Source organism: Pristis pectinata, chromosome 13 (genome assembly GCF_009764475.1).
Source record: "Pristis pectinata isolate sPriPec2 chromosome 13, sPriPec2.1.pri, whole genome shotgun sequence".
Classification (NCBI taxonomy): domain Eukaryota; kingdom Metazoa; phylum Chordata; class Chondrichthyes; order Rhinopristiformes; family Pristidae; genus Pristis; species Pristis pectinata.
In genome coordinates, this window is record NC_067417.1 from 25,141,031 (window position 1) to 25,158,418 (window position 17,388).

A 17,388-nucleotide genomic window follows, 5' to 3' on the forward strand; every position below is an offset into this window, starting at 1 on the left:
TGAAAAACTTGCCCCTCAGATCTCCTTTAAACTTTTCCCTTCTCACCTTAAACTTATGTCCTCTAGTTTTAGACTCCTTGGAAAAAGACTGACTATCTACCTTATTTATGCCCTTCATAATTTTGTAAACCTCTGCAAGGTCACCCCTCAGCTTCCTGCACTCCAGTGAGAACAATGCCAGCCTATCCAATCTCTCCTTTTAACCAAAGCCCTCCATTTCAGTAACATGCTGGTGAATCTCTTCTGCACTCTATAGCACAACTACATGCTTTCTATAGTGTGGTGACCGGAACTGCACACAATATTCCTAACCAATGTCTTGTACAGATGCAATATGATGTCCCAACTCTTATTCTCAATACCACTGTCTATGAAGGCAAGCAAGCTAAATGCCTTCTTCACTACTCTTTCCACCCATATCACCATCTTCAGGGAATTATGAACTTGCACCCCAAGGTCTCTCTGTAACAGCAACGTTTCTAAGGTCCCCACTGTTTACTGTGTATGTTTTGTCAGCATTAGACAACCCCAAATGATTACCTCACACTTGTCTCGATTAAGTTCCATCTGCCATCACTTCACCCAACTTTCCAGCTGATCTGTGAACCTCTGCATCCTTAGGCAACTATCCTCACTATCTACAATTCAATTGATCTTCGTCTCATCAGCAAACTTACTTATCAGACTACAAACTTTCTTATCCAAGTCATTTATATGTGATGACTTGTGAAAACAACAAAAGTCCCAGCACTGATCCCTGAGGTACACCACTGGTTACAGACTTCCAGTGAGAAAAACAACCCTTCCCCACTACCCTCTATCTCCTATCATAGGCTATTTTGGATCCAGTTTGCCCAAACTCCTTGGATCCTATGTGCCCTAACTTTCCGGACCAGCCTACCGTGCAAGACCTTGTCAAAAGCCTTGCTAAAGTCCATGTCGACTGCACTACCTTCATCAATTTTCAAAGTAACCACCTCAAAAAACTTAATCAGATTTGTGAAGCAGGATTTCCCATGCACAAAACCATGCTGACACCCCCTAGTCAGTCCTTGCCTTCCCAAATGATCATAAGTCCCACCCCTAAGAATTTTTTCCAACAGTTTCCTACTACTGATTTAATGCTTACTGGTCTGTAGTTTCCAAGCTTATATCTACTGCCCTTCTTGAATATGGGAACAACATTAGCTACCCCCAATCTTCCAGTACCTCAACTGTGCCTAAAGTTAGTGCAATAATCTCCGTCAGAGCTCCAGCAGTCTCCTTCCTTGCTTTCCAGAACACTCTGGGATAGGTTTCATCAGGATTTGCCCACCTTAATGTGCATCAATATCTCTAACACTTCCTCTTTCCTGATACACACATTCTCCAGATTATCAGTTTACACCTCCCCTAATTCTCCATCCTCCCCATCCTTCTTCCTGGTGAATACTGATGTGAAGTACTTATTCAGGACACCACACTTATCCCCTGGCTCCACATAAAGATTTCCCTTTTGGTCCCTGAGGGGACCTACTCTTTCCCTAGCTACCCTCTTGCTTCTAACATACCTATAAAATATTTCGGAACTCTCTTTAATTCTGTCGGCCGAGGTCATTTCATGTCCTCTTCTTGCCTTCCTAACTGCTTTCTTAAGGTCTCTACTATATCCTCTATAAACCTCAATGAACTCACGAGATAACAATTTCCCAAACCCGATATACACTTCCTTCTTTTTCCTGATCAAATCCTCAATTTCCTTTGTTAACTAAATTTCCCTAATCCTTCCATTTTTGCTTCTTACCTTTACAGGAACATGCTGACTGAACTCTTACTATTTCTCTTTTAAACACTTCCCACTTATCAGTGGCATTTCACAGCTGCTCCCAACCTACTTATTGCCAGGTCCTGTCTTATATTATTGAAGTCAGCCATTCCACAATTTAAGACCTTAACTTTTGGTCCAACCTATCCTTTTCAATGACTACCTTAAATGAATTGTGGTCATTGTTCGCAAAGGGTTCCTCCACAAACACTTCCATCACTTGCCCATCCTCATTCCCTGAAATAAAGTTGAGTACAACTCCTACTATAAATCACATGAAAGAAAACTTGCCTTCTTATAACATCTTTTACCTCCCCAAGACGTCCCTGAGAGCTCACAACTAGTTAGGAACTCTTGAAAGAACTTAGATTTATTACTGCTTTTCATGAAACGCGGACACCCCAAAACGTATTACAGTCAAAGCTGCTATTAGTGCTTCTCATGAAACCTGGACATTTCAAAATGTGCTGGAGTCAAAATACTTTTGAAGTACTGTCATTATTGTATTGCAAGAAACAAAGCAGATAACTTGTGCGTAGCGAGGTTTCACACACAGAACAATGAAATAAATGACCTGCTACGGTGCTAGTTTGAAAAAAGTTGGCCAGACACCGGTGAGTTTCATCGAACTCTGCGAAATCTTTAACTCTCAATTGAGAAGCCAAATGAGTTTCATGTCTCTTGGAGTATCTCTGATAGTGCAGCTCTTTCTCATTACTCGTAGCCCCAGGACCTGGATGTGCAGAGCTTAAAATGCTACCATGAGCGAAAACTGAAATTTGGAGCAAGTTGTTGGTATCTAGCCAAACATAAACTTGAACTTCTTTACATGTTGCAGTATTGTATTCTAAAAATAATCATTTTCGTTCTCAGCAAATACCTACAAAATTGAATATTCTCCGTCCTCTACTGGGAGGATAAACAAGCACTTCCTGCAGCAGCATCCAGCAAAGAGGGATGTGACATAAAAAACCACTAACATCCTGTCGATTTCCAAGTGAAAGGACATATTTGTTGGAATAAACTTTGAAGAAATTATGGAGTCGTTTTTTTGTTAAGCCACAACAAACATTTGTTATAAATTATTTGCGAAATAATTTCACAATTTGTTCCCATTCGTCAGCAAATAGGCACAGGGTGTTGGAGTCGGACTTGTAAAGTATGCAACACTTTTGCATTCTTCCAATGCTATTCACTAACGAAAGGTTACGATAAAGCCCGTTGGGACGACAGTAAACTTTTACAAGAGAACTCGGGTCATTTTACATATGCTCGGATTTTTATATAAAGATCATATTTCAGTTTTTCACTAAAGATCATATTTCAGTTTAGTGAAAAACTTGGCCTGCCTATTCGACATTCTTCAATGAGTTATCCTCTATTTGCAAAGCATTACGTAACACAGCTTCCCTGAATGTAAACTGAGCCCCACAAACTTAAAGAACTTCGGCTTGGTAAGTACATTCTCAGGCGGCCGATCACAGCCCAACCTATTTGCAAGGGAGATAATTGACAGTGATATTCAGCAATAAAACGACCAGATTTTGGAGAGCTGTCCTTTTGAAAAGGCTGAAGGCGGGACTTCTGTCGACCAGGTTTGGTGGAGAGCGCACTCCTTTGGAGGGATTCTAAGCGAAGCCTGGCAGCGAAAAACCAAACAAAATGAATTTCGTGTGTCTTTTCTAAGTAGGAAGGGAACTGGGGGTGAAGTCTTCGCTGGGGAAGAGGCACGCAGAGTGCTGAATGACGTTCGATTTGATATCGATAAGGAGATGGTAAGGAGAAAGCGGCTCGAAGGTGTTGAAGATTGACAGCAAAACTGCCCAATCCTCGGTGTCCTTTGAGGGGGCGGGGCGGTTCACTTGGTTCATGTGGGCGAGGCGGAGACGACGTGAAGAGGCCATGAATTTGAAAGAAACGGCTGGAACCGAGCTAACAGCTAGAGCGCGCGTCCGGCAAGCTAACAGCTAGAGCGCGCGTCCGGCAAGCTAACAGCTAGAGCGCGCGCCTGGCGCGAGCCCAACACAAGAGACAACAAATTGCTGTCAGAAACGGTGCGCGTCACACTCGAGGTCGTCAGCGATTCATTTCAGCGAGGAGACCTGGAAGAGAAGGGAGAAAACGGGAAGAAAATCATGGATTGAACACGAATGGCCTTCAGCGTTACCGTGCGGCGCAAACCGAGCCAATAAACAGCTGTTTGTCTTTTTTTCCTCTCCACCCCCTCGCTCAGCCGAAGGAAAAGTACATTTTTTTTTCTCTCCCCTTTGGCCAAATCAAAACGGAAATTCTCCTTCAATAACATCGCCTAAGAAACAAAATGCGGCGAAGCTGAAAGTTGTGCTCGCATTTCAATTTTAAATAATCGTAAAGGGGGGTGTCGATCAGCCCTACGATTGTGTGGTTGAAGATGATGCAGAAGCAGCTGCAACGGGATGAGGTTTACCGTTGGTTCGGCGAGTTAAATTCCTCACAGAGAGTGGATTTCATTTGTGGGTTGCTCGACCTCTGTATCCCTCTGGAGCTACGCTTTTTGGGCTCCTGTTTAGAGGACTTGGCCAAGAAGGACTATCATTCTCTCAGGGATTCCGAGATCAAAGCTAACAACGTGGCTGACCTAGCCAGCTTGACCAACATGACAGACGAAGTGGTCCGCAGTAAACTCATCGTCTCCTTGGCCTTACTATGCTCCGACAACAGGGAGGCGTCTGGGGTTTTGTACCGCACCCTTACCCACATCGATTCCATCATCAACAACTATGGCCTTCAGCTTCACGACAGGACTGGCGATGAATTCCTGCTCTTATTTACCATGGCTTCCAACCATCCTTCCTTCACTTTCCATCAGAAACAGGTCCTGAGGCAGGAGCTGCTGGAAATCCAGAGAATTATCGATAGTACTTCCAATAAAGCCACTGTCCCTGTCGCGGCCACTACTACTGCAGCCAACTGGAACAGTAGTTCAGCAGTCTGCAAGGTGGGATGCCACACACACGCACGCACACACACACACACACACACACACACACACACACACACACACACACACACACAAAACTACCTCGATAATATGTGCTAGAAAGACTTCATTTTCTTCACAATCCTATATTTCAATCTCATTGCTTTTTCAATCGAATTTCTTTGTATAGTTCCAGTAACATTCATTGTTCAGTTGCATGCAAGGCAAAGAATTTGTAGGTTAACTTTTGATTCTTAATTTATAATGCAAGTTTTCTTTTGAAATTTGCATTAGAAAGTTTGATATTTGGCAAAATTTCTCTTCCTCAATGTTTGTCTTTCATTTTTGGGAATATTGTTTGCAACTTAATTTTTGTATAACTAAATAATTTGAAGAGGTTTTCACCATGACTTTTAATCTCTTAGATGACTTATTCTTAAACCTATGTCAGTATCTCACTATTTTTAAAAAAAGTTTATATTCAGATGATGCACCAAGATCCTTTTGATGCCCTCATACTTATTCATCTACTTTTTGAAGACATCATACAAAGACATTACATTCCATTAGTATATCCATTTCTTCCTCATCACCACCTCTCTTGATCATTTCCAGGGCTGCTGATATTGTTTGACTGTTTGGTTGACATCTGTACTTGGATAAGTCAACATTTCCCCAAGTTAAAGATTGGGGAGATGAAGTTAGTGACTTTGATCTGAGCAACAAAATCTGTTAAATTGCAGCTGATTCCATCCTGATCCTTGATCACTGTCTCAGAGTGTTTGCAATTTATGTTCCTAACTTGACTGTGAGCTGAGGTCCTGACCCAATATCCACATGACCACAATGACCACCCCCATAATATCACCTCTTGCTACCTCTACCTCAGCACATCTGCATTTGGAGTATTCATTGACAATCGTGCTATGTCCAGACTTGACTATTCCAATACTCCTTGCCTGGAACTTGAATACCACTTGAACTTGAATCATCAAAAACCTGGTGCCCACAGCCTAATTCAAGCCGAGTCTTGTTCACCTTGCATTTGACTCTTGATTCATTAATGCTTCATTTTTAAAATTCTGATTGTCATATTTAGATCACTGAGTGACCTCACCCTTTTCCAACTCTGTGACTTTCTCCAGTTTGACAACTCTCAAGAACACAGTGTTCTTCCAGCTTGGGGCTCTCTCCCCTTCTCCCCATGATTGGTGACTCTGCTTTTTGTCTTAGCCTAAGTTCTGAATTTTCCTTCCTAAATTCCTTGTTTCTGCTTTTGGACATTCATTATCATTTAACTCTCAAGTCTTCCTGCTACCCAATATAAACTTGTTCTTCTTTGTTTTGGTAACAGTTTTGTGTCTAATTATATTCCCATGATAAGCTTTAGGATGTTTTACTGTGTTAAAGGCAATATATAGATGCAAGTTGTGTTTACTTTCTTTCAGAATCATGTGGATCATTTTACTCTGGGTGTGAATTTTTTGTCATCTAGAGTGTGCAATAGAATCTTGATTTTTTTTGCACTATTCATGGTACAAAAATGGTTGTACCATGTCATAATAAGACTGAGATTTTTAACATGCTTTTATTTACATTTTAAGTTAATTTAAAGACTAATTTTAAATCCAGAACTGGCATAAATTTGGCACGTTTAAAATAAATATTTTTGTATAGCATATGCAGTTTGTTATTGTAATATCAATATATTCTTAGCATTGCAATTCCAGAAAACTTTTTGAATATTGTTTTGTTGGTATTATGATAGGCAAAGTTGCATTGTCTCTTGAATTTCTATAGCGTAATTTTGATTTTAGCTGACTTAAAAGTGCTTATATAGTTAGTTCATTTAAAATACATCTCATTAGGTTGTCACTGTAAATTTAGGCATTGGTGAACTGTAAGAAAATGATCACCTTAATATGTTAGGTAATTATTCCTCAACAGGCTGAGTCACTTAAAATTAACATTTGGTTTCCTACTAACAGATCTTGGATAAAAGGGAATATTTCAACATACCAGGATGAATGAACTGCTCTCCCTTGTCACATGTTTAAGTGTCCAATCCGAATTAGGCTTGGAGTTCCCAGCAGATTTTTTTAGTGCATTTAACCCTAGCTCAGCAAAATGAATGTTGAATATCAAACACAAATTGCATCCAGTGGAAGTAGAGGTTATTATCTTTCATAGTAATTAAAGAAAAACTTAACAGGCAATCAAAGTAATCACTGTGGTGAGTTTTCTGATTTCCCAGTAACCCTGCAACTTATTCTTTCCAGCATGCCTCCTCCTCCTCACCTTTTTTTTACACCTGTTTCAGGAGACTGGTTTAAAAAATGTAGAACAAGGTCAGCAAAAGGCAATTTGAAAACCTTTTGAATAAAATTTTTATAAATAAAAATGATAGGAAATCAATTACTCTGCACAATACAAATTGTAAATGACCTCATATGTTAGTTTTAAAATGTTATATTCAATTATTTAAAACTAGGTAACTCATAGATTTTGGATGAGATAATTTCATATATTGTTATGAACAACTAGAGATGTATTAATTGAACTGCAACATGGTGCCACTCTTAAATATTTTACTTAGAAAATGTTGGAACACTTGCCAAGTTTGTGCCAATTGATAGCAAATGTTATATGATAGCAAATGAGTTTAGGCAGAATTTTGGGGACGGGGTATAAAATGTTTTTCAAAACTATTGCAACTTTGTCTGCAACCAGCAATCCAGGCATTATGCCTAAAATGGAAACTCGTTTCTTCATCTGAATTTTATGTCCTGAATCAACAGCTTTTTAAAATTGGCTCAGTTGTTTTGGATTTCAAAAAACTAAACATTAACATAAACACTAAGTGGTTTTCACTAAGGACATGAAACAATATTTAATTTGTTCTGGAAAAATACTAGTATCACCATATTTACATTAAAATTTAAGACGTCAAGATGAAGAATTCTTGGACTACATTTTCCATTATCTCTTTTTTTTAAAAGAAGAGATATATCCAAAATGCTAATGTTTGAAGAATGTTAGATAGATTGCATTTAGCAGAAATGCAGTGGAATGGAAATTTGGAGCACCATGATAAAACATTTTAAAAAAATTGCTGCAAAATTCAGAAGATCATGGAAGAGTGTGGGCTTTTTGCTGGATTTTAGAACTAAGCTCATTAAATTTATCATAATCAGCAATTTTCTGCTATAATTGCAATCAAAGTCTGCAATGGTAAAACACTACTGTTTTTTCATTACTAAAAATAAGTTGGTACTTTGCAAAGTTACTCAATGTACAGAATAAATCTGGAACTGAAGACCAACTTCAGCCTGAAGGAAAAAAAGTGAGGTGTCCTTAATCACGGAAAAGAGTATTTTAATCACCTACAGTTGACAATCAAAGATATATTACCATTGTTGAACTCCTGCTATCAATATTCCTTGTTTTCTCTGCCACTCTTTCTCCTCTTCCCCCCCTCTCTTCCCCCCCCTCTCTTCCCCCCCCTCTCTTCCCCCCCCTCTCTTCCCCCCCTCTCTTCCCCCCCTCTCTTCCCCCCCTCTCTTCCCCCCCTCTCTTCCCCCCCTCTCTTCCCCCCTCTCTTCCCCCCCTCTCTTCCCCCCCTCTCTTCCCCCCCTCTCTTCCCCCCCTCTCTTCCCCCCCTCTCTTCCCCCCCTCTCTTCCCCCCCTCTCTTCCCCCCCTCTCTTCCCCCCCCTCTCTTCCCCCCCTCTCTTCCCCCCCTCTCTTCCCCCCCTCTCTTCCCCCCCTCTCTTCCCCCCCCTCTCTTCCCCCCCCTCTCTTCCCCCCCCTCTCTTCCCCCCCTCTCTTCCCCCCCTCTCTTCCCCCCCTCTCTTCTCCCCCTCTCTCTCCCCCCTCTCTTCCCCCCCCTCTCTTCCCCCCCTCTCTTCCCCCCCCTCTCTTCCCCCCCCTCTCTTCCCCCCCCTCTCTTCCCCCCCTCTCTTCCCCCCCCTCTCTTCCCCCCCCTCTCTTCCCCCCCCTCTCTTCCCCCCCTCTCTTCCCCCCCCTCTCTCCCCCCCCTCTCTTCCCCCCCTCTCTTCCCCCCCCTCTCTTCCCCCCCCTCTCTTCCCCCCCCTCTCTTCCCCCCCTCTCTTCCCCCCCTCTCTTCCCCCCCCTCTCTTCCCCCCCCTCTCTTCCCCCCCCTCTCTTCCCCCCCCTCTCTTCCCCCCCCTCTCTTCCCCCCCTCTCTTCCCCCCCCTCTCTTCCCCCCCCTCTCTTCCCCCCCCTCTCTTCCCCCCCTCTCTTCCCCCCCCTCTCTTCCCCCCCCTCTCTTCCCCCCCCTCTCTTCCCCCCCTCTCTTCCCCCCCCTCTCTTCCCCCCCCTCTCTTCCCCCCCCTCTCTTCCCCCCCTCTCTTCCCCCCCCTCTCTTCCCCCCCTCTCTTCCCCCCCCTCTCTTCCCCCCCCTCTCTTCCCCCCCCTCTCTTCCCCCCCTCTCTTCCCCCCCCTCTCTTCCCCCCCCTCTCTTCCCCCCCCTCTCTTCCCCCCCCTCTCTTCCCCCCCCTCTCTTCCCCCCCCCTCTTCCCCCCCCCTCTCTTCCCCCCCCCTCTTCCCCCCCCTCTCTTCCCCCCCCCTCTCTTCCCCCCCCCTCTTCCCCCCCCCTCTTCCCCCCCCCTCTCTTCCCCCCCCTCTTCCCCCCCTCTCTTCCCCCCTCTCTTCCCCCCCTCTCTTCCCCCCCTATCTTCCCCCCCTCTCTTCCCCCCCTCTCTTCCCCCCCTCTCTTCCCCCCCTCTCTTCCCCCCCTCTCTTCCCCCCCCTCTCTTCCCCCCCCTCTCTTCCCCCCCCTCTCTTCCCCCCCCTCTCTTCCCCCCCCTCTCTTCCCCCCCCTCTCTTCCCCCCCCCTCTCTTCCCCCCCCTCTCTTCCCCCCCCCTCTCTTCCCCCCCCCCTCTCTTCCCCCCCCCTCTCTTCCCCCCCCCTCTCTTCCCCCCCCCTCTCTTCCCCCCCCCTCTCTTCCCCCCCCCTCTCTTCCCCCCCCCTCTCTTCCCCCCCCCTCTCTTCCCCCCCCCTCTCTTCCCCCCCCCTCTCTTCCCCCCCCCTCTCTTCCCCCCCCCTCTTCCCCCCCCCTCTCTTCCCCCCCCCTCTCTTCCCCCCCCCTCTCTTCCCCCCCCTCTCTTCCCCCCCCCTCTCTTCCCCCCCCTCTCTTCCCCCCCCCTCTCTTCCCCCCCACCCCTCTCTTCCCCCCCACCCCTCTCTTCCCCCCCACCCCTCTCTTCCCCCCCACCCCTCTCTTCCCCCCCCATTAATCTTTAGGTGATTTCATTAAAATGATTCAAACTCTAAAGGCAGTTGACAAGGTCAATGTTAAGTATGTATTCCCTTGACTTTCTCTCTATCCACTTGCTTTTGCTATGAATTACGCATTTCCTGGCATCCCAGAGCCTTTCTACCATCTACAAGGAGTGTGATGGAATACTCTCCACTTGCCTGAGTGCAGTTCCAACAACATAAGATGCTTGGCATCATCTAGGACTATTTGGCCTCCTTGATTGGCATCCCACCACTACGCTAAATATTCATTTTCTTCATCACCGTGGATGCAAAGGTGTACTGCAGGTGCTCACCAAGGCTAATCCAACAGTCCCTCCCAGCCGCATCCTCTGTCACCAAGATGATCAAAGGAAACATGCTCATGGGAACATCACCACTTTTGAGTTCCCTTAAAAGTCAAACACCATTCTTACTCAGAAGTAAATTGTTTCTTCCAAGCCATTGGTTCCAGATCCTGGAATTCTCTACCCAACAGCACTGTGTGAGTACATTCATCAGAAGTGTTGCAGTGGTCCAAGAAGCTGGTTCACTGACACCTTCTTGAAGACCATTACAAATGGGCAATAGATGCTGGCTTTACCAGTATCAATAGTATCCCAAAAAATAAATTCTTGTAAAACGAGAAATGGACAGTATAAGATCTTGTCTTAAGACTTTAAAAAGTGCTTGGAATTCCCTGGACACCAATTAAATCTGACTGGTTACTTTAAATATTCTGGAAAATTACCCTTATCACAAATACCTCCTCCATGTACGTAACCAAAGCTCCCTCCTGGTAGGAGAAAGAATTCTAGTAAAGCATTGCAGGCTGTGTGCTGCCTTATGACATTACCTGTTTGAAATAAAAACAGAAAGTGCTGGAAATTCTCAGCACGTCAGGGCAGCATCCTGTAGAGAGAGAAGTAAAATTACTATTTCAAGTCAATGACCCTTCACCAGAACTCAGTATTTCTGGATATTTCTAGCACTTTGTGTTTCATATGTATGTTTTTTTTATTTCCAACTACCTGTCTGGTTGCTGAAGTATGATATTTTATGTGGACACATTTCAGTTCTTAAAATTGATGTGATGGGAAAATTATTCAAAAGAGGCTTCTTGGCACTTGTGGATTCTTAGCTGAACATGGTAATTTTGAGGCAAAGAAGGGCCAAAATTTTGATAAGGAAAGGGAAACTAGCTTATGAAAGTAGGCTAGTAGTAAACAGAAGAATAGATTATAAGAGCTTCTGTAGATAATTGGAAAAGAAAAGATTACCAGAAGTTTATGACGGTCTCTTATAGACTGAGGTAAGAGAGTTCGTTTCAAATCCATTTTTGGGATCTGCCCATTCCTAATTGTCCCTGAGAAGGTTGTGATGAGTTTCCTTCCAAGTGCTGCAATCCTGCTGGTGAAAGTGCTCCCACAGTGCTGTTGGGTAGGGAGTTCCACGATGTAGACTAATTAATTATGAAGGAATGGCAATATATTTCCAAATTCGGCGTGTGTGTGACTTGGAGAGGAGCAGGGGTAGATGTACCTAAACAACCTGCTGCCCTTGTCCTAATTATGGTAAAGATCACAGGGTTGGGAGGAGCTATGGTGAAGCCTGGGCAGGTAAGTGTAGTACATTTTGTACAAGATGCACAGTGCAGCTATTGTGTGCCATTGGTGGAGGGCACAAATGTTTAGGATGGTCATGAGGTGTCAGACAAGCGGGGTGAATTATCCTGGATGTCAAACTCCTTGAAAAGTCGTTGCTACTGCACTAATCCAGGTAACTCATCTCTTGTGCTTTGTAGATGGCAGAAAAGCTTGGAGGATTTAGGTGAGTTATTTGCTGCAGGATATCCAGCCTCTGACCTGCTCTTGTAGTCAAAGTATTTATGTGGCTGGTCCTGTTGATTTTCTAGTCAACAGTGACCCACAAGATATTGATGGTGGGTGATTCTGCAATGATAATACCACTGAATGTCAAGAGTAAGTCGTTATACTCTCTCCTGTTGGAGATGGTACTCCCTGACACTTTTGTCAGAAAACTGGGCCTGTACACTCTGAGTTAGAAGAATCAGAGATGATTTTGCTAAAATGTCCCAAATTTCAATGGGGATCAGCAAGATAGATATTTCCCCTGGCTTTCTCTTTATCCTATCACTTTTGATATAAAGTATGAAGAGAACATGACTTCTGTTAATTTCCTGCATTAAAACCATTATGCAGCTGTTTCCCTCTCCATACTCTTGACCAATCCCAATCTGCCACTCCTTTACCCCAGACCCGTAAAGGGGAATGGCAGTAAAAAAGGAACGGCAATGAAAGAGGAAGTGAAATGGTCTCTTCCATGTTTCTATGAAGTGCAATGCTTTCTTCAAATTTCCTTTTATTCTTAACTGCAGCCAATACCTGGCTACTCAGTTATCTCCCCTTGCTCACCATATTTGCTGGCTTTACTTATGGCTTCCTTTGCTTAGGCACCATTCCCAGTCCTTTCAAAACGAATATCACTGTCCCCTTTTCAAACACTGCAATCATGTTTTCTCCAAATGCTGCACCATCTCAAATCTTCATTCTTCATCTTAGTGCTTTCAATGTGCCATTGAGCTCCATCTCTCCCAAAACTTCTTGAATTATAATTTGCATGGATGCTGCCCTAAGTAATGCCACTAGGGCAATATTATGTGAATCATCCCTCCTTGCCTTCCTTGAATTCTCTGTGGAGTTTCACACCAATAAACACATGATCTTCCTTTGCCCCTCTGTTGTCCAAGTCAAATATAATTACTGTTGTACAGAGTTCTGTTCTTAATTCCCAGATAAATGAGCAACCATATGCCAGCAATAGCCTTTGCAGTTTACCAAAGAACTATATTTGGCTCATCCCACTTCCTTGGCCACTTGTTGCTCCTCAGTGACATTATTCGCAGACATGAATCAGATTTCACTGTGCCCCAGCTGATAGAGCTACTGCCTCAGAGCTCCAGCGATCTGGATTTAATCCTGACCACTGGCACTGTTTGTATGGAGTTTGAATGTCTTCCCTGTGACCATGTGGGTTTCCTCTGCGTGCTTTGGTTTCCTCCTACATCCCAAAAACATACGGGTTGGTAGGTTAATTGGCCACTTTAAATTTCCCCTAATATGTAGGTGAATGATAGACTCTGGGGAGAGTTGATGGGGAACGTGGGGAGAATAAAAAAGGAATTGGTGTAAATGGGTGCTTGATGGTTGATGTAGACTCAATGAGCCAAAGGGCCTGGTTTCTTGCTGTATGACTCATTGACTGTGATAGTGGTACTCAGCTATATCTATCCACCATGTCCATTTACCAAATAGCTGGTTTTAGATTGCCTATCAGACCTCAAGTTTTGAATAGCACAGAAACAGGTGTATGTCATCTGGCCCTTCAAGTCATAGACTTATACAGCATGAAAACCAGCCCTTTGGCCCTACTTGTCCATGCCCACCAAGTTGTCTACTTGAGCAAGTCCTATTTCCCTACGTTTGGCCCATATGTCTCTCAGCCTTTCCTATCCATGTACCTGTCTAAATGTGTTTTAAATGTTGTAGTTGTACTCATTTCTGCCACTTCCTCTGGCAACTCGTTCCATATACCCATCACCCATGTGTGGAAAAAGTTGCCCCTCAGATCCCTTTTAAATCCTTCCCCTCTCACCTTAAACCAATGCCCTCTAGCTTCAGGCTCCCCTATCCTGGTAAAAGGACTGTTACCATTCACCTTATCTATGCTGCTCATGACTTTATAAACTTCTATAAGGTCACCCCTCTGCTTCCTACACTCCAAGGAAAAAAGTCCCAGCCTATACAGTATCTTCTAATAGCTCAGGCTCTCCAGTCCTGGTAACATCCTTGTGTATCTTTTCTGCACCCTTTCCAACTTAATGACATCCTTCCAATACCCAGGCCACCAGAATGGTACACAGTATTCCAAATGCAGTCTCACCAACATCTTGTACAGCTGTAAAATGACGTCCCAACTCTTGTACTCAATGCCCTGACTGATAAGGTGGTGTTTGGCACACTTGTTTTCACCATCCTGTCTACCTGCGTGTCCACTTTCAGGGAACTATATACCTGTACCCCTAGGTTCTAGGTTCCTGTTCTACAACACTTTCCAGTGCCCTACCATTTACCGTGCAAGTTCAGCCCTTGTTTAACTTAACCAAAGTGCAACACCTCGCACTTGTCCAAGTTAAATTCCATTTACCATTCTCTGGCTCACTTTCCAAGTTGGTCTAGATCCTCTTCTAAAGTTAAACAACCCTGTTTACTGTCCACTACACCATCAATTTTGGTGTTGTCTGAAAACTTACAAACTGTGTCAACAATATTGTCAACCAAATCTTTAATATAGATGACAAACAATAGTGGACCCAGCACCAGTCCCTGCGGTATACCACTGGTCACTGGCCTCCAATCTGGAAAAAAATACCCTCCACTACCACCCTCTGCCTCCTTCTACCAAGCCAATTTTGTATCCAATTACCTAGCTCACCCTGGATTCCACATGATTTAACCTTCCAGACCATGTAGGACCTTGTCAAAAGCCTTGCTAAAGTCCACGTAGACCACATCTACCACCCTGCCCTCGTCAATCCTCTTGGTCACCTCTTCCTCAATCAGGTTCATGAGACAGGATTTCTCAGAATCCCCTGCAGTACCTATTCTGCTACTGATGTTGGGCTCACTGGCCTGTAGTTCCCTGGCTTGTCCTTGGAGCCCTTCTTGAATAAAGGCACAATGTTAGCCATCCTCCAATCTTCCAGTACCTCACCCGTAGCTAAGGAAGATTCAAATTATCTCTGCTGGGGCCCTTTCAATTTCTTCCCTGGCTTCCCACAATGTCCTAGGATATGCTTGGTCAGGCCTGGGGATTTGTCCACCTTAATATGCTTTAATACTGCCAGCACCTCCTCTTTTATAATGTGGGTATATTTCCAAGACATCACTATTGATATCCCTTAACTCCTAGCTTGCATGACCTTCTCCACAGTAAATACAGATGAGATATTTATTTATGATTTTGCCCATCCTTCACGTCTCCACACGTAGATGACCACATTGATACTTAAGGTATCATTGATACTTATTCTCTCCCTGTTTCCCTCTTGCTCTTAATATACTTGTACCCATTTCTGCTGCTTCCTCTGGCAGCTTGTTCCATATACCCAGCACCCCATGTGTGAAAAGGTTGCCCCTCAGATCCCTTTTAGATCCTTCCCCTCTCACCTTAAACCAATGCCCTCTAGCTTTAGGGTCCTCTATCCCCCATTCACCTTATCTATGCTGCTCATGATTTTATAAACTTCTATAAGGTCACCCCTTAGCTTCCTACACTCCTAATATAGTTGAAGAATCTATTGGGATTCTCCTTCACCTTGTGTGCCAGGGCGATCTCATGCCCTCTCTTTTGCCCTCCTGATTTCCCTCTTGTGAACTCCTAAATCTCTTGTATTCCTCAAGGGATTTGCTTGATTCCAGCTGCCTACATCTGTCATACACCATCATCTTTTTCCTGACCTTTTTCCTCAATATCCTTTGTCAACCAGGATTCCCTAATCCTGCCAGTCTTGTCTTTCACTCTGACAGAAACATGCTGTCTATGAACTCTCCCTATCTCACTTTTGCCCTGCCATTCAGTCTGGTCATGGTCTAGGCTTCAATTCCTCTTCTTTGCCACCTACATAGTCCTCAATTCTTCGATCTTTCAAATATTTTAGATATATTCTTTTAAATATCCCAGCGATCTAGTCTCCATAACCCTAGAATTCCAGAAATTCATCATCCGCTGAGAGAAGAAATTCCTCCACATCTCAGTTTTAAGTGATCACCCCTTGTATCTATGTCCTTTCATTGAGACTGTCCCACAAGTGGAAACATTTCAATATCTTGTCATGACCCCTTATGATCTTAATAAAACATTCATGATCCTCTGTCATTCTTCTAAACTCAAAAATACAGAATCGAACTTTTTTTAGCTGTTTGTGATAGGATAGCCCTCTCATCCCAGGAACCCTGTGCACAGCACTCATTTGCCATCTCTCTTCAGGTACATAATAGACTGCCTTTTAATTCCTCCTACCAAAGTGCCTGGCCTCACACTTTCCTACATTAGATTTCATCTGCCCACTTATTCAACCTGCCTATATCCTGTTGCAGACTCCAAGTATCCTCATCGCAGCATGCCCTCCCACTATTTTGGTGTCATCAGCAAGTTTGGATACCTTGCGCTCTGCGTCCTCTGAGTCATTACCATAGATAAAGAATTGGTCCTTGGGGCACATCTTTCCAAGCTGAAAAGGAAGTATTTATTCAGTGAAATTGAACAGTTTTCAATCTTTGTTAACACACTTCCTCCAATACTATGAGCTATTATCTTGTGCACTTGCCTTTTGCATGGCACCTTAGCAAACACCCTCTGGAAATCCAAGTACATCGAAAGGTTCCCCTCTCAATTTGGCTTGATGCATCTTTAAGAACTCTGGTAATTGGTTTATTATTGTCATGTACCGAGGTACAGTGAAAGCTTCATTTTGCATGCCATCGGGAGCTCATCTTTATCATACAGGAGGTCCATTCAAGAGTCTTATAGCAATGGCCTTATAACAGTTGTCCTTGAGCTTGGTGGTGCATGTTTGAGAGCTTTTGTATCTTCTACCCGATGAAAGGGGGGAAGAAGAGGGAGTGACCAGGGTGGGAGGGGTCTTTGATTATGTTGGCTGCTTTCTCAAGGCAACGAAAAGTGTGGACAGAGTCACTGGAAGGGAGGCTGGTTTTCATGATAGAGTGGGCTGCATTCACAACTTTCTGCAATTTCTTGTGGTCTTGGGCAGAGCAGTCGCCATACCAAACTGTGATGCATCTGGATAGGATGCTCTCTATGGCGCATTTATAAAAAATTGGGGACATGCCGAATGTCCTTAGCCTTCTGAGGAAAGTTGACTAACATTACCTTTCTTTCATAAAACCATATTAACTTGATTGCATTAGGGTTCAAGGAAGAAATAGCTAGTTATTTCTGTTACTGCTTTTATTGTCTTGGGGATTGAGCCTGGCCAGGTGATTGAAGTTTCAGTTATGGAGTATTTTGGGAACAGTGAGTATAATTCCATATGTTTTAAGACAGTTATGAATAATGATAAGTCTGGTCCTCAGTTGAAAGTGCTATATTGAGGGAAGACTAATTTCAACAATATTAGGCAGGAACTGGAGAAAGTAGATTGGGAACAGCTGTTTGAGGGCAAGTCAACATCTGACAGGTGGGAGTCTTTTTAAAGGCCAGCTGGTTAAAGTTCAGGACCAGCATGTTCCTGTGAGGATGAAAAATAAGGATAATAAGGTTCAGGA

The 17,388-nt window shown here is 43.9% G+C and overlaps 1 protein-coding gene across 1 annotated transcript in view; it reads left to right on the forward strand.

Annotated features, from left to right (window-relative positions):
- The first annotated feature begins 3,438 nt into the window (after positions 1-3,438).
- The window catches only part of zcchc14 (zinc finger, CCHC domain containing 14), a 112,524-nt gene continuing 98,574 nt past the window's right edge, over positions 3,439-17,388 (forward strand). The window contains 1 exon segment of the mRNA XM_052028701.1: positions 3,439-4,781. Within this exon segment, the coding sequence (XP_051884661.1) occupies positions 4,215-4,781 (567 nt within the window). The 5' untranslated portion in view covers positions 3,439-4,214.